This window comes from Sorex fumeus, unplaced genomic scaffold (genome assembly GCF_029834395.1).
Source record: "Sorex fumeus unplaced genomic scaffold, SorFum_2.1 ptg000006l, whole genome shotgun sequence".
Classification (NCBI taxonomy): domain Eukaryota; kingdom Metazoa; phylum Chordata; class Mammalia; order Eulipotyphla; family Soricidae; genus Sorex; species Sorex fumeus.
In genome coordinates, this window is record NW_026606063.1 from 45,956,772 (window position 1) to 45,978,801 (window position 22,030).

Sequence of the window (22,030 nt, forward strand, 5' to 3'; positions counted from 1 at the left end):
AGTTTGAGATAAACCTGTTTTGATATTTCTAAAAGAAGTGCAATTTATAAACGCAGCTGTATATAGGCACACATTGCAGGTAGAGAAAACAGTCACTGACTCCATCCTCCATCAACAATGACATTTGCTGAGAATTTTCTTCCTGTGCTGCCCAGGGAGTGAGCTGCCACATTATTCTTCTGACTACCAAGGAAAAAAACTAGACGAAAGGCACCAGAGGTGGGCCTCAGGAAGTCCTGGGGAACTTTGGCTGTGAAGGAAGGGAGCAATAAGGTTCAAACACATTCATGAAAGAAGGAAAACCAAAACACTTGCTTTGGGCTAGAGATAGTACAGCAGGCAAGGCTCATGCCTAGTAAACTGCTGACAGTTTGATCCCTGACACCCCGCATGGTCCCCAGGTACCATCAGAAGTGATTCCTGAGTGCAGAGCCAAGAGTAAGCCGTGAGGACCACCAGATATGGCCCCTTCAAAAAAGGAAAAAGAAAAAGCTTGTGTCTACTTCCTAGCCCCTTCCTCAGTGGCTGGTATAAAATCAAGAAAGGGGTGGTTTAGTACATTTTATTTTCTTTGCTTTATTAACAGTTCCGGGTCAGTAATTCTGCAGATGACATGATATCTGTGACAAGAGGCATATTACACACAGGACTACTTATACTTCCTCATACTTCCTCATACTGGGGGAAGCCATGTGAGGAAAGGAAAACTCTCCCAACAAAACTACAATTATTCTGGTTTCTAATTTTTTCCTTGGGTACTTAAGATCATACCAATAATAAAGGTTCCTGATCAAGTGACATAACAGACATAAACTTGGCCAAACAATAAACATGAAGTTAGTTATAAATGCATCACAAAAAATACTGTATCATGTAAAATATTAAAAAGAGAAAAACTACTAAGAGTAAAAACAAACACAAAATACAAATTTACTTTGAAAAATCCGATTTTATTTTCTGAATCAAAAAGTATATGTTAAATTCAGAATGTTAAACTTTCCATTGATCTCTAAAATACTTTCCAGATATTGTTAACAGTGCTCAGAACTGTGTAAAAGTTAACATCCAATACCATATTTTAAAGAAAAAATTTAAACGTAGAATCTGATTCTAGAAATCCTTCTCAAAGGTCACAGAATTGGCCATTCTAATTTTAAAAGAAAAAAATTTTAGTATTATTGAAAATTTAAGTGACAGCGGTTTTCAAGAATTAAAAGATTTCTAGAACAGAAAAAAAAATGCTGAGGGGGCATGCCTAACAACAGTCCAATCAAACATAACTGTGCCTGCTAAGTTACTAAATGCATTAATGAACTTGGAAAAGAGAAACAGTAAAATGGAACTTACAAATTATACTCTATGCATATGTTCACAAACCATTTTAATTGTCATGTTTGCTGGAATTGTGAAATGAAAACCAAATTTTACAACCAAAGGGCAAATGCTCATTGTTTATTGAAGAGTCCACCAATTCTTTGTTTTCTACCCCCATATTTTAAAAGCATGACCCAAGCCAGGAGTCACTCCACATATTGGAAATGAACAGTTAGCTGAACTGGTCCTACTCATGTCCTTTAACAAGCCCAGAACTCCAAAGTGGGGGTGTAAAAGAACATGATTTAGATCACTTTAGCATTCTAAAGTACCTCTGACCTCAAGTCCCTACAGTCTAGGAAACAGTGCTCACAGCTAGTCACTGTGTACGGAAGCATGTCCAGCATGCAGGCAAACGTTATTTGTTCAAATTGAGGTAAAACAGACAAAAAAAAAATAACAGAAGCTGCACAATTAAAACTAATCTTTCGTTATTTCACAGAAATTGGTTTTTATGTTTTCTCACAAGAGATGCTAAAGCCAGTAAGTTGTTTCTCCAATTTCAGGTGCCACAAAGGGGGGAAAAAAAAAAGAAAGAAAAAAAGGAGGCTTCTTTCAAGGTCATTATTGATTAAGAATTTTTTGAGACAAAGAAATTTTTTCCAGAATCTGCATTTTGTACTTAGCATGATATAATTTCTTATGACTTTTCAAATGCAGAAGGAACCCATATCTGCATACTATCTGTATTTTCTCAGATATCAAGCCATGCTGACAGAATTCAAACCTGTCATGTCTTCATACAGACAAAAAAGTTTGCTAACACTTTCAAAATACCAATAACTCTTCTCTGAAGCATAAGATTGCTGAAATTTTGTAGTTATGATTAGTTTTCTAATACAAATACAGATTTAAATCTTGATTTGGGGGGAATCAACGGGTCTGTCAAATTTGCTCCTCTTTTAGGTTTCAAATAAAAACAAAAGAATGAAAATTAACCAACTGGCAACAAGTCCCATATTTCAATGTTATTTTTGAATGAGCAATTATAACTTACTGCCAGTAATTATATGTATCTACTTATTTTTATTAAATAAGTACTGGCCAGTAATATAAAAGAATAATTTGCAAGATTGGTACTTGGCACTGGGTTACCTTAATGCTTCTAGAATAAACAGAAGCATTTAGAAAATACCAGCTCTTTAGCACTATATTACTCTGTAATTTAAATATCCAAAAGCATTTTTAAATGTTAACATTTCCACTGATGGAGACTAAGGAGTATAGTTGCAGTTAACACAGTTGATTTTAAAACACAAATCCCTAAGCTACATAGTAATGGAATACCACACTTGTTTTATATATCTTATGAAAAAGTTCCAGGCAGACCAAAAGTCTGGCAAATCAAAGTATTGTAGATGAAGTTCATCTATGTACCCCAGAGCAGAAAAGCTAAAAGAAAAAAAAAGAATATTCCTTGCCCACCAAGCGAAAACCCACCCAAAATTCTTTAGTTCTGAGCCTAACATTTCTCGAAATTATGAATAGGAGAAACTTTTAGGTACTTAAAAAGCTGTCACCAGTAACTGTTGTAACTGCCATACTACAGAGGAAATGCCATAAAGAATTCAGCTGCCCACCCACCCCTAACTACCCCCACCCCAATAATATGTAAAAGCTCCTATTAAAGGGTTTTTCTTATGCTAGTCAAGGCATACCACCTAGTGTGCTACAGACTAAAACTAGCAGCATTAGAGCAGTCAAGTGAACATAGGAAGCAGACAGGAATGAGCTAAATGCCTACTTAGAAGAAACAAAGCAGCAGACAGGACCCTTTGCCCTCATGTTGTGTTTTCAGGGAAGTGATTGAATTAAACAGTCAGATTTACCCACATTAACAAAAATTTAACAAAGCGTTCCCAAGACACCAGAAAAAAACCTGACCTTTCCAGTCAAAGGGCACACAGAGGCCTCCTCCATATCCTGGAGTTGAATGAGTTCAAAGATTGGCAATAAGGAAAAAAGAATGCGTGAGGGTTGTGATGGAAACAAGCTCTGGAGTTTATCGAACAGTCACACCAAGTTTCTCCAGCACACGGACACCCTTTTCTTGGTATTCTTGTCGGGTCATCCAGAAGTTGTCTTTGTCTTTCATGATATCTGCAAGAACTGCACCACCCAGGAATACCATGTGCTTTCTGCGGGGTGGGTCTTCAATGCGGATCTTGAATTTCTAAAGGAGGAAGAGGAGATAATAAGCTGTCACACGTACACAGTGTTTTCTGCTGGACAGAAATGATTGTTCCCCCGAGTCTCTTGTGACACTTTCGGAGCAGTCCCGTGAGTGAAGCAGGACAGCAGGATTGGGTGTGGAATGGGCCGGTGCTCACTGTTAGCGGACCACAGGGCCCTCCCGGTGTGCTTGTACAGTCCTGAGGGATACCCAGGCCCCATGACTGGACACTCTCAAGAGTGACCTGATTCAAATGACAAACTACATGATGATACCACCGAGATCACAAGGACCAGTGTCCTACGCAGCAGGTTCCCCATCAATTAGTAGATGAGCAAAAGACCAAATCAACTCAGCTACCACTTTTGGAGCGATAGCACGGTGGAAGGACATTTGCCTTACAAGCGGCCAACATGGCCGACCCGAGTTCGATTCCTCCGCCCCTCTCGGAGAGCCCGGCAAGCTACCGAGAGTATCTCGCCCGCACGGCAAAGCCTGGCAAGCTACCCGTGATGTATTCGATATGCCAAACACAGTAACAACAAAGTCTCCAATGGAGACGTTACTGGGCCTGCTCGAGCAAATCGATGATCAACGGGAGGGCCTTTACCTTTACCACTTTTGGATAAGGACTACTTTCTTTTTCTTAAGTGTAGTTCAGGTAACATGGTTACAAGTGTTGACATTTATACTTTTACTGTACAAAGTCACTGCAACTCCACCACCACCAAAGTGTTTGAGACCCTCTCCCACTGCCCTGATGTCACTTTGATCTGCCTCTGGCCCCCAACTCCAGTCCCCTCCTACTACCTGGTAACCTCAGTTCAAGAGTCAAAACCCAAGGGTTTGTTATCATAGGTACTGTCAATCTTCTTGCTTTGTTTCTTTATAGGAGTAAGATCAGCTGGTACTTTATTTTTTCTATAACTTATTCAACTTTATATGACCCCCTCTAAGCTCCATAGGACTTTATTTTTTTTCTTTTAACACTGGTGATGCACAGGGGTAATTACTCCTGGCTTTGCACTCAGGATTTACTCCTGGAGGTGCTCAGGGGACCATATGGGATGCTGGGACTCAAACCCAGGTCAGCCACAAACAAGGCAAACGCCTTACCCACTGTGCTATCACTCCAGCCCCAGGACTTTTATTTCTTCAAGGTATAATGTCACTATGAGTCTAGTCCTGTGCAACAGAGTAAGCTTAAAATCTTTTCTTGCAAAGACATTTTCTATTATCTCAAATTCAAATGGGAAGTTTTCAAAATAAACAAGATCAAATATGGCCAAAACAACCCCTGGGGTGTTGGGAAACAACAAATACTATATAACAAATTAAAAACAATTAGGATAAAATTCGTACTCTAAAACCACTTTTGTCTAATAGTGACCTCAATTTGAATGATCTGTAAACTTCTGACAGAGAAATTTTTAAATGACATAGTAACAGAACTTAAAGAGAGTATAATAGGTAGGGCGTTTGCTTTGCATGTGGTTGACCTGGGTTTGATCCCTGGCATCCTGTAGATGAAGGCCATGAGGAGTCCTTGAGCGCAGAGTAGAAATAAGCCCTGAACATCACTGGATTTGACTCAAAACCAAAACGAAAAAAGGGGTAGGAGAGGAACGCAGAGAAATAGCAGGCAAGTAGGGTGCTTGCCTTGCAAACGGCAGACCTGGGTTTGATCCCCAGTACCCCAAGTCCACCAGAAGTGAGTCCTGAATGTAAAGCAAGGAGTAACCTCTGAGCACAGCAGAGTGCAGCCCCAAAACAAAACAAAAACCAAAAAGACATAGCATATCTTAACTATACGCAGAAAAACTCAAAGTAACTGTCATTCTTTTTTTTTTTTTTTTTTTTTTTTTGCTTTTTGGGTCACACTCAGCGATGCACAGGAGTTACTCCTGGTTCATGCACTCAGGAATTACTCCTGGTGGTGCTCGGGGGACCATATGGGATGCTGGGAATCGAACCTAGGTCGGCTGTGTGCAAGGCAAACACCCTACCTGCTGTGCTATTGCTCCAGCCCCGTAACTGTCATTCTTAATAATAGATCTTCACATCCCATATACGAATCATAGACTACAGATATTATAAATAAATTCTGCAGGTAACCTTCCACTTTAATTGTTCTGGTAACTTTCTGCTTGTTAAAGTGAGTGGGAGAGTTAAAACCTTGAGGCTTTTCGGTCTCTTTAGCAAATCTCCAGTGCCACAGTAAGACTCGGCCAAATAGGTCAATAGGTCACTGTCACTGTCCTCCCGTTGTTCATCGATTTTCTTGAGTGGGCCCAGTAACATCTCCATTGTGAGACTTGTTACTGTGTTTGGCATATCAAATACGGCACAGGTAGCTTACCAGGCTTTGCCATGCGGGTGATACTCTTGGTAGCTTGCCGGGCTTTGCCGTATGGGTGAGATACTCTCGGTGGCTTGCCGGGCTCTCTGAGAGGGGTGGTTGGCTGTGTGCAAGGCAAACACCCTACCCGCTGTGCTATCGTTCTAGCCCAAGAGACAATAGGTAACACTACGTAAAGGAAGAGGCCTGGCTACGTCCAGGGAAGCTTGCTTTCTGAAACCAACCAATCTGCCCACAGGCTGAGGTCTGCCCCCAAAGCAGTGGAAGGGAAATGGGGCAGCCCCTGAAGACCCTGGTGCTCCCCAGGATTCGCAACAAGTCCACAGACCTTCCTCACCCATCGCCCAAGGACACTCTTTGTTGCCGCATCTGTCTCGCTCCTCCCGGCCATGCCAAGGGCCCCTCCCTGAAACTCTGCCAGACTATCCCCACACAGCAGTCTCCTTGCCCAGGTTATCTATAGATCTTCAGATTATTTTTGTCCCAGACAAAACTGCATGCAAGTGGTCTCCCCACCACTTCCCGGAATAATTCTCAGTGACTCTGCCCCTCTCTCCGCCTCAGACTCTAAAGGCAAAGCAGCAATTCAGGTGACCGGCTCTCTACTTTGCATGTGTGCTCAAGCAACTAACAGCAGAGAAACTCATCATCTCTCTTCAAATATATGCCTTATCCTAACCCATCTGCCCATCTCTTCAGACCTCTGCTTCTACTTGGAACCTCCATCTCCGCCCTTGAAGAACCTTCAAACTGGTCTTTTTTTTTCTTTTTTTCTTTTTTTTTTTAGCTTTTTGGGTCACACCCGGCAATGCACAGGGGTTACTCCTGGCTCTGCACTCAGGAATTCCTCCTGGCGGTGCTCAGGGGACCATATGGGATGCTGGGAATCGAACCCAGGTTGGCCAGGTGCAAGGCAAATGCCCTACCCGCTGTGCTATTTCTTTTAGTCACTGCACCACAACCCTTCCCGCTACGCTATTTCTCCAGCCCCTCCAAACTGGTCTTTCTACAGCACTGTTCTTCCTCCCTTTGCCCACAGTTACTACACCAGACTTGAGGATTCCTTAAAAACTAGTCAGATCCTTGATTCTCTGCTCACAATCCTCCTGCAACTTTTGATCTCACTAGGAGCAAAACCAGACTCTTTTCAGTGGCTGAACTGAGACTTGCTAACCCATCAGTCTTCTGATCACACCTCCTCATCTGTCCACTCTGCTCTATCCGCACAAAGCCCGGCTCTGGCCACTGGCAGGTCACCTTTTAGAAGCTGCCCAGCCCCACATGCAGGTCTCTGTCCCGGTTCCTCATCGGAGAGGTTTTCCCTGTTCACAACAACGGCAGGAACACAGTTTCCCCAATTACTACTGTGCCCCAGTCCCTAACTTACCTTACTTTTCATCATAGTGCTTATATGACAGCCATATCACCAACAGATTAAAAACAGGGCTTTTACCTTGCTTCACTTTGTTCTGTCCCCCACCATATATATCAGTGTTTAGCACCCAGAGTGGATATATGAATAACTTATAACTCACTAAAATCCTAAAATGAGTTAATATGGTTCCATTTTAATATTTTTGGGGGGCATACCCGTGATGCTCAGAGGTTACTCAGGGCTTAGGAATTACTCCTGGAGGTGCTCAGGGTTATCATACGCAATGCTGGGGATTGAGCCTAGGTCGGCTGCATGTAAGGCAAGCACCCTACTCGCTGTACTACCTCTCCAGCCCCCTTTTTAACCTCTTAATTTGCTGAATGGACTGCAAATTCTCAATTTAACAATTTAAATAAATCCCACATGAAAGATATAACATTCATGTCTATAATATAGTCCTCCACAATATGTAATTTCATTATCTAAACCAGCTGATCAGTGATACAACGCTTAGATTAACACACAACTAAATAAGTCTATACACATATACATAATACATACACCCACACACACTCTTCAAGCACACTCCATAGTTTGTAACAAAAAAGCTATTACATATTTAATTTCTTTCTATATTTACATTTTAAAAACTACCAAAGATACAGCTACACAATGGAGTACTATGTAGCTGTTAGAAAAGAGGAAGTCATGAAATTTACATACAAGCGGTACTACATGGAAAGTATCATGCTAAGCGAAATGAGTCAGAAAGAAAGAGACAGACATAGAAAGATTGCATTCATCTGGGGAACATAATAAAGTAACAAAATAGGAGACTAACACCCAAGAATGCCGAGATAAGTACCAGGAGGTTCACTCCATGGCTTGGAGGCCAGCCCCACATGCTAGCTAGAGAAGGGAACACCAAAGAAAGGGTATTGGGAGGATCCTCCCAGGATGGGAGATGCATGCTGAAAGTAGACTATAGACTGAACATGATTGTCCTGCCACAGAGGGAGGGTGAGATGGGGGGATAGGAGGTGGGAGGGATACTGGGACCCGTGGTGGTGGAAAATGGGCACTGGTGGAGGGATGGGTATTTGATCATTGTATAATTAAAATCCAAGCACAAAAATTTGTAAGTCTACAACTGTACCTCATGGTGTTTTACTAATAAAAATTTTTTAAAAAGTAGACTATAGACCGAACATGATTGCCCTGCCACAGAGGGAGGCTGGGATGGGGGGGATGGGAGGGGTGGGAGGAATATTGGGATCATTGGTGGTGGAGAATGGGCACTGGTGGAGGGATGGGTATTTGATCATTGTATAACTGAACCCAGCACAAAAATTTGTAAGTCTACAACTGTACCTCATGGTGTTTCACTAATAAAAATTTAAAAAAAAAAACACACACACAAAAAACTACCAAAGAAAGCATTTCAAGAACTATGATAGCTAATGAGCTTGTAAAATGATTGCAGACACAGTATTTTACATTTTCATTGGAGAATCAAAGCATACAAAGAATAGAAAATAGCCTAGAATAAGAAAAGTGAGTCCAAAAATCATACTAAAGGCTAATTGCATACTTAGGAAAAAAGGTTAAAAGAATTCAAAACGGACTAGATGGCAAGTACGGCAGCTAGAGCACTGCCTCACACCCAGCAAACCTGGGTTCCATTCCCAGCACCCTGAGCCTGTCAGGAGTGTTCCCTAAGTACAGAGCCAGGTATGGCCCCAAACGTCTCCTCAGTAGCACAGCCAGCACTTCCCATGTAGTAGAGGCGCCTGGGATTTCAGATAGTGCTGCCCTCCAAGAGAAGAGGCCATAAACTCACTCTGCTTTCCAATCTCCTCAAGGTCACAGGTGACTGTGACTGCACTAGGTTTAGAAAGAACTCTGGCTCCATCTGGTGGTTGTCTAGAGTCACAACTATCTCATAGCGTGTTTAATGTTCAGATGGATTATTAATACTTACAGAAAGTTTCTCAACATCTCCCTTCAAAACTCGTTCTAAATAAAGTTGTTTAAGTTCTCGTTCCAATCTGGATGGCAGCCCAGGGTACATAGTAGATCCTCCGGAAAGCACGATATGCTTATAGAATTCAGATCTAGAAAGACACATAGGTATTCAATGGGGTTGCAGATTAGGTTACTGGAAGAAGTAATGAAATTCAGTGTATGTCACAGGACTTAATAAGTTTGCTATTCTTATTATTCTCTGTTATCATTCCAGTGTTAGTATATGTGCTGCTAAAGCAAGTGATAGCACAGCGGGTAGGGTGTTTGCCTTGCACACGATCTACCTAGCCGACCCGGGTTGAATTCCTTCGCCCCTCTCAGAAGCTACCGAGAGTATCTTGACTGCACGGCAAAGCCTGGCAAGCTACCCGTGATGTATTCGATATGCCTAACACAGAAACAACAGGTCTCACAATGGAGATGTAACTGGTGCCCGCTCAAGCAAATAGATGAACAGGAGGACAACGCTACAGTGGACAGTGCATTCTTATTATTGTTAGATAATAAATTCTTATTTTTTAGTTCCAGGAACTGATCTTAGGGCATGAGAGAGTTCAATACTCTATCCCTGATGCTCAAAACCTTTTTCATATGAAATTTATTATAGTTTAGATGAAAATAATTGGGTGGTGAGGAGGAGGACACTGGGCCATACCAGGGGCTATTCTCAGCTCTGTTCACGGGCTATTCCCAGCTCTGTTCAGGGGTATTCCCAGCTCAGGAGTGACATCTGGTGGTGTTCAGGGAATGTGGTGCTTGGGAGCTGAACCACATCGGTGGGATGCAGGCAAACAGCCTAACTCCTACACTATCTTTCTGGCCCCCAAAATCCTTCCAAAGCACATGGCATGCTTTCTGATGAGGGTAATGAGTTTTTCACTGATAGACATGGTTTTTATAATGAATGTCAGCATCTGGACTGTGTTATCAGAGAACTTCCCTGAAGCTGTGAAATGCATCTGTTTGCCATAACAAACATATTTCGTATTTTAACATATTTCTTTTCAGTTTTTCTCCTTTGTTTTTTTGCCTTGGGGTTTCCACTCTCATTTTTTTTCAAATTAGAGAAGGTGTTTGCTTTTCAGAGCACCCTCTTTTTCTTAAGCTGTTAGCTATGAAAAATCTAAAATAACTGATATGTAGTAAAAATAACAATCCATTGGTTTTTAACCTTTTTACAAATCTGTGAATTGGCAACAGTCACAGATCAGCAGTTGAAAAACCATCCATCCAAATGAGAAGTGAAAACTCAAGTCATAGCCAGCTTAAGCTTGTTCAAACTGGCTTCTAGATTTTTACAAATTTCCAGTAGCTCAAGCTACTCTAATTCTATTTTCAAGAAAAGCAATGGATTTAGATATATTTAGTGGTGCCAGGGAGCTTTACACTTGTGAGGAATGCTCTCTACTTCTGAGCTACATTAAGGCGACACGGGCCCGATGTGTACTTGGGTTTAATTAGAGAAGCGTGAGGAATGTTGCCTAAGCCAAGTAGGTGAAATATGACTCCATGCGAACTGTAATCAAGAGCACTAAATGCACTCACCACACAGAACACACACACAAAAAAATTGTGCTCTTTAAAACATAAATATTATTGTAGTAAAAAACCAAAGAAAAACCATTCTCCCCTCTTCCCTTTGGGTAACTGGGAGTGAAGACACAACGGGCTGTCTTGTCTTGTCTATCAGGGTGCATAATGACACACTCGGCTGCAGTGCTCAACAAGAACTTCAATCCTTCAAGTGTGTGGTGGTACTTGCACACATGCCTACTGGGGATGGTGTTCTTTAGTGACTGTGCTTGTTTAGGGCTTGCTATGTGTTTACAAACACTCAGTAGGAGTAGTATTTCCAAATTGTGGTGCTCGCCAGGGATCATGTCCTTATTTTCAGTTCTGGTGCTCACACACACCTGGCTGCATGTGTGGTGCCGGGAATCATGAATAGCAGAGCAGCTGGGCCAAACAACAGAGGTGCAGGACAATGCGCAGTGAAATGTGGCAGCACTGGGATGGAACCAGGCATCTGATGCTGGCAGGGCAGGGGAGCTAGGCCCCTAAGCTATCTTCGAGGCCTGAGTTGTGCTACTTTCCAGTATTTACTCTGTGGAAGAGGAGCCTAACTGCTTCAGGAACACCAAATCTTTCCTTAACAACAGGCGTGTGCTTTTAAGTAGTTAATGGTCACCAAATCAAGGGAGAAAAGCACCTATACCATCCCTGCATGTCACAGCAGTGTATCTGATACGGAGGCACAGACAGGTGTGTGTCAACCGTGCAATTAAACTCAACAACCCTCAGCAAGAATGGCAACTATGTCTGAGCACTATGTCTATATGTGTGATCCCCAGCAAGTATGTGTGTAAACACAAGCAAATGCATGATCCCAGTTACCACAACATCAACAATGGGAAGAGAAAGGGCCTGGGGAAGAGTACATGCATTACTCTATCAAGCAACTCAAGAGAGAGCATGATAAAGCAAACAGGCAAAAAATAAAATGGAAATCAAGCGTGCAGATGAAGTCTCTGTTTTACTCTTGCAACTTAAACTTTAAATAAGAATAAAAAGTTTATTCTTGGAAGTTAACTCAAAAGAGAGAGTAAAAACACATGCCCAGCATGTGTCCCTGAATTTGATCCCTGACCTGGCATGCCAACCACCACCCAACCAAGCACCACTGAGCATAGCCGCTAAAAAAAAATTACATTCATGGGTTAAAGTGCTTGCCTTTGCACAGAGCCAACCCTGGTTTGATCCTCTGTACCACATACAGTCCCCCTGCCCAGCACTGCCAGGAGTGATCTCTAATAGAATCAAAAAGTATACCCAACCACTACCAGGCGTGGCCACCAAATCAAAAAATTCTATTCAGTGCCTCCTATCAAAAGATTGTTTTGTAATCATTATTCAAAAACATGAGATATTAAACAGTTTGGTCATTCTATTCACAGTCCATCTATTCATGATAAATAACCTTGAAATGACATTTTCTACTTTACCTGGTGTCAATGTCAGCCGCCTGTATTGTGTTAAAAAGCAATTCAGCAACACCCACACCCTCCACATTGATCAAATGCGGCTGAAACAAAGCTTCTGGGGCTTCGAATCTCTCTCCCCCAACTTTGATAATGCGACCATCTGGGAGCTAGAAACCAAGAAAAACCAGGTTATTGGTCAGCAAGAGATTGAAAAAATGTCCTAGTGTTCTCTACACAACCAGTACTTTTATACATATCTGTTCTAAAATCAAAATAATTTTCAAGATAGTTCTCCTGTATTACATTTTTGGTAAAAAGGGTGGGAGCGGGAAAGGGGTAAAATGAAGTATATCTACATAGTAACTTTTCTGCGCTTTGTTCTGCTTTAAAATGGTGCCATGCTCCTTGGCATCGGGGACACCTTCAAGACCCCCAATGCCAAGTGCCCACTGGTGTGGACAAGCAAGCGGCCTCAGCAATCACTGGGCCTGGATTCCTGCTGCTGTCAACAGTGCCTGTCTTACCAGGTGATTGGGAATTTTCACCATGTAGCAAGGGCATATTATATTTTTTAATTTTTCTCTTCCCTAATAATCTGAAAGTGTATTATTTTATTATTTTTCAGTGAAAATACTGCATTACACCTCATACTTCTGTCAAATTATTCAATACAAAAAATGTTTCATGATCAAAAAAGTTTAAGGACTATTGATGCAGGCTACTTCTTATTACACAACTGCTATAGACTTCCTTAGTAGGTTCTATTAAATTTTACCTACTAAATATAATTTTAATTTAAGCAAGTAAAATTTAAACACGTCAGATACTGTTACAACATGATCTTGTAAAGATGACACTTAAGTCACATCATGTTTATTTTCAATAAAATGAAAAATGTTAGGTAGTAACTCCCTTGCTTAAATGATCTCACAATTCACTGAAGTGACCTAAATATGCTAGCATTTGACACATTTATGAGATACCATAATTAGTTTTGCACTGACATTTGTTTATAACATAATTAATAGTAATTATATTTAAATTATAAAACCAACTTTCCAATAAAACAAAATGCCACAAAGCAAAATTTTAAGATACTCCAAGTCGGTTATAATTATCTGTATATAGAGCAATCACATTTTCCAAACTCTGTAATTATCTTTCTGTAAATCACATCAAATTTCTAAAATAAGTTAGATACCAATCTAAATACTTATCCTTAAAAAAAAACCCAAAACAAAAAATGTAACTAGTAGCTGAGAACCACATGAAATCATCCAAGATACCTGGGAAAACCTCACGTGACAGAAAGCATTATAATCAAAACTCTCTTGAACCTTGCACTTTTGGCCTGATGGTTAATACGGCTTCTCTCAATGCTCTGCTGCTGGCCAACAGGAGACAAGTTTCCTACCTGCCTTTGTGAACTGTTAAAGACTATGTAATTCTGGGCCTGGATACAGCTTAATGGAAGAGTACTTGACTTCCATGTGAGGCCTCAAGTTCAATCCCGGTCACAACATATATAACCAAAACACTATATGGTTTCAATATTTCTTCTTTTCTGGTTCCCAATTCATTACATTAAATCTTTTCTTATTCTTTATCTATTCTTCATTCACTTATCGTTTTATTGGTTTTTTTTAAAAAAAATTATATATTTTTTGTAAGCTATCTCAGCTCTTCGATGAAAGAAGAAAGAAAATGCCTCTTACATTTCTAGTATGTTATCTTTTGTCTCACGGTACTACCATAAGGCAGGGAGATGGACAATCAGAAATCTACAGTTAGTCAAGAAGGTATTAGGGGGAGGGGGAGTAAGCCCAAGGCAAATCAGGTTGCAAAGTAGGTTTTACCAACTAGGACTCACAAATAAATCTTGAAAGAGAGCAACAAGCTGCAGAGATGCCTCCACACCCCACACTGCGCCAGGTTGAATTCATCCAGGGCACCGCAGAGCGGGGCAGGGGAGCCCACCTCCTGCTCCTACAGAACCCCAGAAGCCAAAAACCTCCAGAAAACAATAGTTGCCATGCTCATGGCCAATCTCCACAGGCTCGGGACGAGCCCCCCATGCATGAGAATGAATCTGCTGAAAAACTCAAGTATGCAGGTTTTGTGACCAAAATCTCTAAGCTCACACAGAGTCAGGAATGGGCCACCTCCTTCCATTTCCCTATGCTTCCGGGAGGCTGGTAGTCACGCCCACGAACTATCTCTGGGCGCCAAATAAGCTCATTAACAGCTATCATCCAGAGACTCACAAATAAATCTCTGAAGAGAGCAATATAAGCTGCAGAGATGCACTTAATTTCAACTGTATCACCCTTTTTAAAATATTAGAATTTATCTCACACTCTACACCACTGAAAAACCAAGAATAGCACACCACATTTGACGGAGTATATAGTAGAAGGCAACCAATCTCAATATTGCATATTTGCACACAAGACTCAACTTGTAACAACAAGTTCATAATCTCTTACACAAGGGCTTAATGGCTTCAAGGTGAAATACAACAGTCTTCATACATTTTCTTCAAATGAAACCTTTTTGAATCATTTTTAGCAGATTACTTTTAACAAGCAATAAAAAATACATTATTTATGATCTGCTTTTGGGGTAGGCTTGGGGGTGGTGAGGAAATTGAAAATAATGGTGGTGGTAAGGTGTAAAGGTGGTGGGTTTTGGGTTAGAATATTGAATGTAATAAATTATTGTGAACAATATATAGTTAAAAATAATTTAAAAAAAGAGTGCCTTTCACTGACTACTTGGATCCTTTCTTTTAAAAATAAAACTATATGGGGCTGGAGAGATAGCACAGCAGGTAGGGCGTTCACCTTGCACATGGCCGACCCGGGTTCGATTCCCAGCATCCCATATGGTCCCCTGAACACCGCCAGGAGTAATTCCTGAGTGCAGAACCAGGAGTAACCCACCTATGGGGCCAGAGTAATAGTACAGCAGGAAAGACATTTGCCTTCCATTGCTGACTTGGTTTTGATCCCAGGCATCCCATATGGTTCCCTGAGAACCACCAGGAGTAATTCCTGAGTACAGAGCCAGGAGTAACCCTTGAGCATCGCCGGGTGTGACCCAAAAAGCAAAAAAAAAAAAAAAAAATTATGATTCATAAAGATTAAAGCATTTTTGTCTATACTCTAGGGCACTCTACATGGTACCAGGGATCAAACCAAAGACAGCTGTACTAGGGGGAAGTGCCTTAAACCCCAAATTATTTTTCCAGTCCCATAATGTTTTTCAAAAAAATATTTTATAGGGGATATGGTGCGGCCAGCAGGTCAATCTGTACCTGTGAGGTGAGAGCATCAGCAGACTGATGGCGCCTTCAGATTTCCAGATACACCAAAATTGCTGCTGTGCCTTTGGCCAGATCCCAAAAACTTGGGACAAAGTTTACCAAGAAAGTAAACGGCAAAAAGTTAGGTATGAGGAAGACACACCCACAAACCACCTTGGGCTCAGCTATATAATTGGAGGCATGCCTCTCTGGTTCCTAATCAAACTGCTTAACGGCCATGATCCCAGAGACTCAGAAACAAATCTCGAAATCCAACGGCTTTTGGCAGAAATGAGTCCAGTCCCTACAGTAGGTTACCAGCGCTAGGCCACTCCAAGTGGGAATAGGTTTTGTGCCTTGGCCTGTTCCCCCGGCAACGCAGTGGCCGTCATCCTCCAGAGACCACTGGACAGTCAGGTTTGAGCCCACAGTGATGAGACACGTGAGGCTTCACGGGATGGGGGTGGAGCCAGCCCTTTTCTCCCCACCCCAACGAGACCCTGAGTCGCCACCCACGAACGGCCTCTATGGCTCCTGATCAAGCTGCTTAACAGCCATGATCCCAGAGACTCAGAAACAAATCTCGAAACCCAGTGGCTTTTGGCAGAAATGCGTCCGGACCCCGCAGTAGGTTACTGTCGTCGGGCCACCCCAGGGGGGAAAGGGTGCTGTCCCTCCGCCTGCTCCCCCTTGGTGGCTCAGTGACTGCCATTCACCAGAGGCCATTGGACAGTCAGGTTTGGCCCTCAGTGATGAGACACGCGGAGCCTCACGGGATGAGGGTAGAGCCGGCCCTTTCCTCCCCACCCCAATGAGAGCCCGAGTCACTGCCCATGAATGGCCTCTCTGGCTCCCGATCAAGCCATTTAATGGCCATGATCCCAGAGACTCAGAAACAAATCTCAAAACCCAATAGCTTTTGGCAGAAATGTACCCGGTCCTTGCATAGGTTACTGGCACTGGGCCACCCCAGGTGGGAATAAGTTTTGTGCCTTGGCCTGTTTCCCCTGGCGGCCCAGTGGCCACCATCTTCAAGAGGCCACTGGAAAATCAGGTTTGGGCCCGCAGTGACGAGATACACGGGGCCTCACAGGATGGTGGTGGATTCGGCCCTTTCCTCCCCACCCCGAGACCCTGAGTTGCCGCCCACGAATGGACTCTCTGGTTCCTGAGCAAGCTGCTTACCGGCCATGATCCCAGAGACTCAGAAACAAATCTCGATACCCAGTGGCTTTTGGCAGAAATGCATCCAGACCTGCAGTAAGTTACTGTCGCCGGGCCATCCCAGGGGGAAAGGGTGTTGTTCCTCTGCCTGCTCCCCCTAGGCGGCTCGGTGGCTGCCAACCTCCAGAGGCCACTGGATAGTCAGGTTTGGGCCCTCAGTGATGAGACATGTGAGGCCTAATGGGATGGGGGTGGAGCCTACCCTTCCCTCCCCGTCCCAATGAGACCCCAAGTCACCGCCCATGAATGGCCTTTCTGGCTCCTGATCGAGCTGCTTAACGGCCATAATCCCAGAGACTCAGGAACAAATCTCGGAACTCAGCAGGTTTTGGCAGAAATCCCTCCAGATTTAAGTGTTAAAATTTCAAAATTTCAAAATCGCACGGCCACTACTCCAGCCACGCGACATCATATGTTATTCTTAACCAGAAATAGAAAACAAATTGTCTACTGTTGCCTTTTCAGTAGATCTGAGTGTTGGGGTAAAATCCCAAATAATAATGGTGGGTCTGGTGTCAAAATATTGAATGTAATCAAAGTAGAGAGAGTAATGTGGAAATCATCTGCCCCACAGGTAGGGGGAGGGTGTGGGATGGGGGTATACTGGGGTTTTTGGGGGTGGAGAATGGGCACTGGTGAAGATACAGGTGTTTCATTGTATGACCGAGACTTAAACCCGAAAGCTTTGTAACTGCTCTCATGGTGATTCAATAAATAAAATTATAAAAAAATATATATATATTTCATACATATTTGTAGAAATTGAACATATGAATCAAATGGCTTAAAACTACTTGCTTTTACTATTATCTTCATTTTAATAATAACAAAATCAAAGATGAAATGTGGGAATACTTTATATCTAACAAATAAGTATTAAAAGACTCAAACTGGCAATTCAGTAAAAACCAGGTAGCCTCACCTTCCCCGGTGTAAGCCCTATCTTGACTCTAAATCTTATCAGCAGCAATTTCAAGTTAATATTTGTTTTAAACATCCCATTAGGAAAATGGGCTGGAGCGATAGCACAGTGGGTAGGGCGTTTCCCTTGCACGCAGCCATCATGGCCGATCCGAGTTTGATTCCTCTGCCCCTCTCAGAGAGCCCAGCAAGCTACCGAGAGTATCTTGCCCGCACGGCAAAGTCTGGCAAGCTCCCCGTACGTATTCAATATGCCAAACACAGTAACAATTGTCACAATGGAGATATTACTGGGCCCGCTTGAGCAAGTCAATGAATAACGGGAGGACAGTGATAGTGACAGTGATTAGGAAAATATTAAGTATGGAAAATACTGCCACCCAACAATTATTAAAGAAATGATTTTCTTAGGATGACAACTCCCCAAATACAAGTTTCTTAGACTACTAGAGCCATGGAATGCGGAAGACTCCTATAGTCTAAGAAGCCTAAGTAAGAAATAGGTAAACTATATATTCTCTGTCAGGTATATTAACCTATCAAAGGTTCTGAGAAGTCCTGCAGCAAAACAAAATAAACAAGCTCCCAATTTTGCAACCTGATTTTAATTTTTGTGAAATACCTATAAAAATAATAATCTATACATGTTGGAAAATACTATTTCAGATACTGGACTCTCATGATAACATTTAATATCTAATTATGTCCTAAGCTCAAAAATCAATTTATGATCCTTGACTTATTTCACATTTTATGTTGGCCTAAATAATTAAATCACAGAATCTTAATGTATAAATGTTAAAGTTCACATTAACACATACATATTACAACGCAAATTAACTCCAAGGAAACTTCATAAGGAAAAACTAATAATCATTGTTGTCTACTTTAAAACCACATTATATATACTAGAAATACTTACTGTGTAAGATTCAACTAATACTGTGGTTTCTAAGGCCAGTTTCTGCTCTTGTTCAATATTATATCCCACATAACACAATTTTTCTTTAATCATGCGAACCGTTTCAAAATCAGCAGAATGATTGAAGGCGTATCCCCGCAACAATAGCAGCTGATATTAAAAATATATAAACAAAATAGTAAGTCCACAATTATTGCCTACTAAATATATAACATCAAGATCCTTAGCTTTTCTTGAATATTTCACAAGTAATTGTAACAGAATTAACAGCTCATGAATAAGTGGGCAAAGCAAGCGTAAAAAGCAAGTTAGTTTTTTTAAAAAGTCATGCTTGAGTACTAATATGAACATAATTTTGATAATCCAAAGTCTATTAATAAAATTCTCATCAGAAAAATCTGAAAAAAATTGCTGATTGGTTGGTGACACACTGGTTGGTGAGACAAGACACTGCAATTTATATGATTAAATCATGTTATATACTGAAAACTAATATAGATAATATATAACAATTTTAAGTCTACCAATAAATAACATTTTATTTTATTTTCAGTTTGGGGGCCAAATCCAGCAATGCTCAGGGTTATATTACTGGTCAAACAAAGTAATGCTCAGCAATTACTCCTGGGTCTGCACTGTACTGCACACAGGAATTACTCCTGATGGTGCACAGGGAACCACAGGGGATGTTGGGATTGATTAACCCTGGGTGACTCATGTGGAAGGCAAGTACCCTACCCACTGTACTCTCTCTAACCCCCAACTACTAAACATTTTAGTACTTAACTTCTACAACCTGCAATTTGCTGAATCAATGCCGTATTTATGAGACGCCCATAGGTATCAGAAAAGTTTTATCCTTAGCTTCTAGTATTATGTCTTATATATATTAGATGAGTAACATAATTTGTGGGCTGGAGTGATAGCACAGTGGGTAGGGCGTTCGCCTTGCACGCAGCCAACATGGCCGACCCGATTCCTCCGCCCCTCTCGGAGAGACCAGCAAGCTACCAAGAGTATCTCGCCTGCACAGCAAAGCCTGGCAAGGTACTGTTGATTTATTCGATATGTCAAACACAGTAACAAGTCTCACGATGGAGATGTTACTGGGCCCGCTCAAGCAAATCGATGAACAACGGGAGGACAGTGACAGTGAACATAATTTGTAAACAAATAAGCAAATTCAATCCAACAGAAAAAAAAGCACCGTAAATATAACTGTATTTTATTAAAAATATGTAAAATACAATCATACATATTCATATGACAAATATAACAAATCCCCTAGTTTTTGTTCAGAAGATAACCCGTACAAACTCCTTAGCTGGCTACCTACAAACAGACTTTTGAGTAGGAGTAAGAGCATTCTTTCTTGAATTTTTTTTTTAAGGTCAGAATAGTTGCATCATTCCCAACTATGCTCAAGGAGCATTCCTAGCTCTACACTCAATTCATGTGGTGCTGGGGGTGGAACCCAGGCAGCTGATTCAAGATAATAGCCTATCCCACTGTAATGTTTCTCCAGCCCAAGAATGAGTGTACTATAATTCTCATCAACAATCTCATTATTTCTTTAAATGAGGTTAAAAGAACCTAATATGAAGGTGAAGACTTGATGCATACAATTTACACAGCTATCACCAAAGCTCAGAGTTTCTCAAACAGCAGCACTACTGATATTTTTGACTCTATAATTCTTTATTGTAAGGTCAGTAGCCTTCCCTATAGAGTTGTGACAACCAAAAATCTCTCCAGACATTGCAAAATGTCCTAGGGGAATGGGCAGCATTGTCCTTGGTCAAGAGTCCCTTATCTGGAGAAAATATGTTGACCATTTTTATACAAACAATATACTGATTTTTTTTTTTAAATACTAAAGGGGGTTAGGGATGCAGTTTGGTGGTAGAACACAAGTCTCTGTGGAATTTTGACTCCTGGAGTTTTTATCCCCAACATCCAAACAATCAAATCACATAAAAATAAATTTTTAAAGAGTGTTTTGGGTCAGTTTTGTGTTCAGTCTCAGGGGACCATATAGTGCTAAGGCTAGAACTAGTTATAAAACATGAGCTCAGTTCACTGAGTTCTCTCCTCAGTCCTACAAAAACGTATTTTCTCTCTTTTGCTTACCTTGATGAGATATCGGGTAATATCTCTCCCAGCAATATCCAGTCTCCTGGTAAGGTGAGGAAGAGAAAAGCCTTCATAAACTGGACAGATATGAGTGACACCATCTCCGGAGTCCACTACCACTCCTGTCAATAAACCTATGGCAGAAACACAAGAGGACAAAAAACCCCAATCAGAAAGTGGCGTACCAAATATGCCAAATACCAGTAACAATGATGGGTCTCATTCTCCTAAAGAGCCTTGAATATAATCTCAGGGCTAGGATGAAAGAGACGTTACTGGGGCCTGCTCGAGGCAATCGACGAATAACAGAAAGGGAAAAGCCAGAAATTTGCAAATGCCAATATTATAGTCCAACTAGAATGTCACCATCTAGGAAGGTTTCTTTACTGTTTCCTTACTTGGAGGTTCTTCTATGACACCAATACTAACTTCGGTGCTCGTGTATGCACGTCTCTTGTGAGACTTCGCTCCTAATAATTTGCTATCCCAGGAAAAGGAGAAAAACAGACCCTAAGACCTAGAACTGAAAAACTAAACCTGTTCTTAAAGCTCAGGACTATCCTTTACATGCCTTTTTAATTTAAAAGCTCCTAAAATTTTCTGCACATCATGAGTAACTTATGTAAAGTACTTTAAAAGGTAAATATCACACAAGTTGGTAATAAACTAGTTGAAATAATCTAGCTATTATTTTTTCCGTGTAGTAGATTCAAAGCCGCATTGTTCTGAACAATTATCTGCCAGTGCAAGACACCTGAGAACAATTCATCTAATCGAGTGAAAGGATCACTTCAATTATTTAACTGAAACCAGGAGCAATGTCACTTATGACTTATAGAAAAGAGCAAAGAGGCTGCCTCGCTTTCATTATATGCTACTTAAATGTAAGACGTCTGTAAAACTTAAGATAACCACCTTCCATATCAGGGTTTCCCAAATTCAGAAAAAATAAACTTCTAATTTATTTTCTTAATAGCAAAAAAGGAAAAAAAAGAGATAGAGAGAGAGAAAATTTGGCACAACCAGGAAGGGCCCCGCACCAAGCCACCACCCGTGTGGCTCCAAAATCAAACCCAAAAAATAAGAACCTTCCTCTCTCTTGATTCATACAGACATGCATGAACTCTATTATCTAATTTCAACTCTCTTATATAATTTAGGATATATTTATTCCAACTACTATTTGAAGCTGATATATTTCATCCTTACTTGGGGCTCAACAAACACACCTAAACACCA

The 22,030-nt window shown here is 41.2% G+C and overlaps 1 protein-coding gene across 3 annotated transcripts in view; it reads right to left on the reverse strand.

Moving 5' to 3' along the window:
* Positions 1-929: 929 nt before the first annotated feature.
* ACTR2 (actin related protein 2) overlaps positions 930-22,030 on the reverse strand; it is a 49,640-nt gene continuing 28,539 nt past the window's right edge. For all 3 annotated transcript variants that reach the window (XM_056124218.1, XM_056124211.1, XM_056124220.1), the window contains 5 exons: positions 20,789-20,925; positions 18,659-18,808; positions 12,309-12,454; positions 9,263-9,395; positions 930-3,547 (listed from right to left, as the gene is read on the reverse strand). In XM_056124218.1, coding sequence (XP_055980193.1) covers positions 3,377-3,547; positions 9,263-9,395; positions 12,309-12,454; positions 18,659-18,808; positions 20,789-20,925 — 737 coding nt within the window. In that variant the 3' untranslated portion in view covers positions 930-3,376. The remainder of the gene's footprint in view (positions 3,548-9,262; positions 9,396-12,308; positions 12,455-18,658; positions 18,809-20,788; positions 20,926-22,030) is intronic.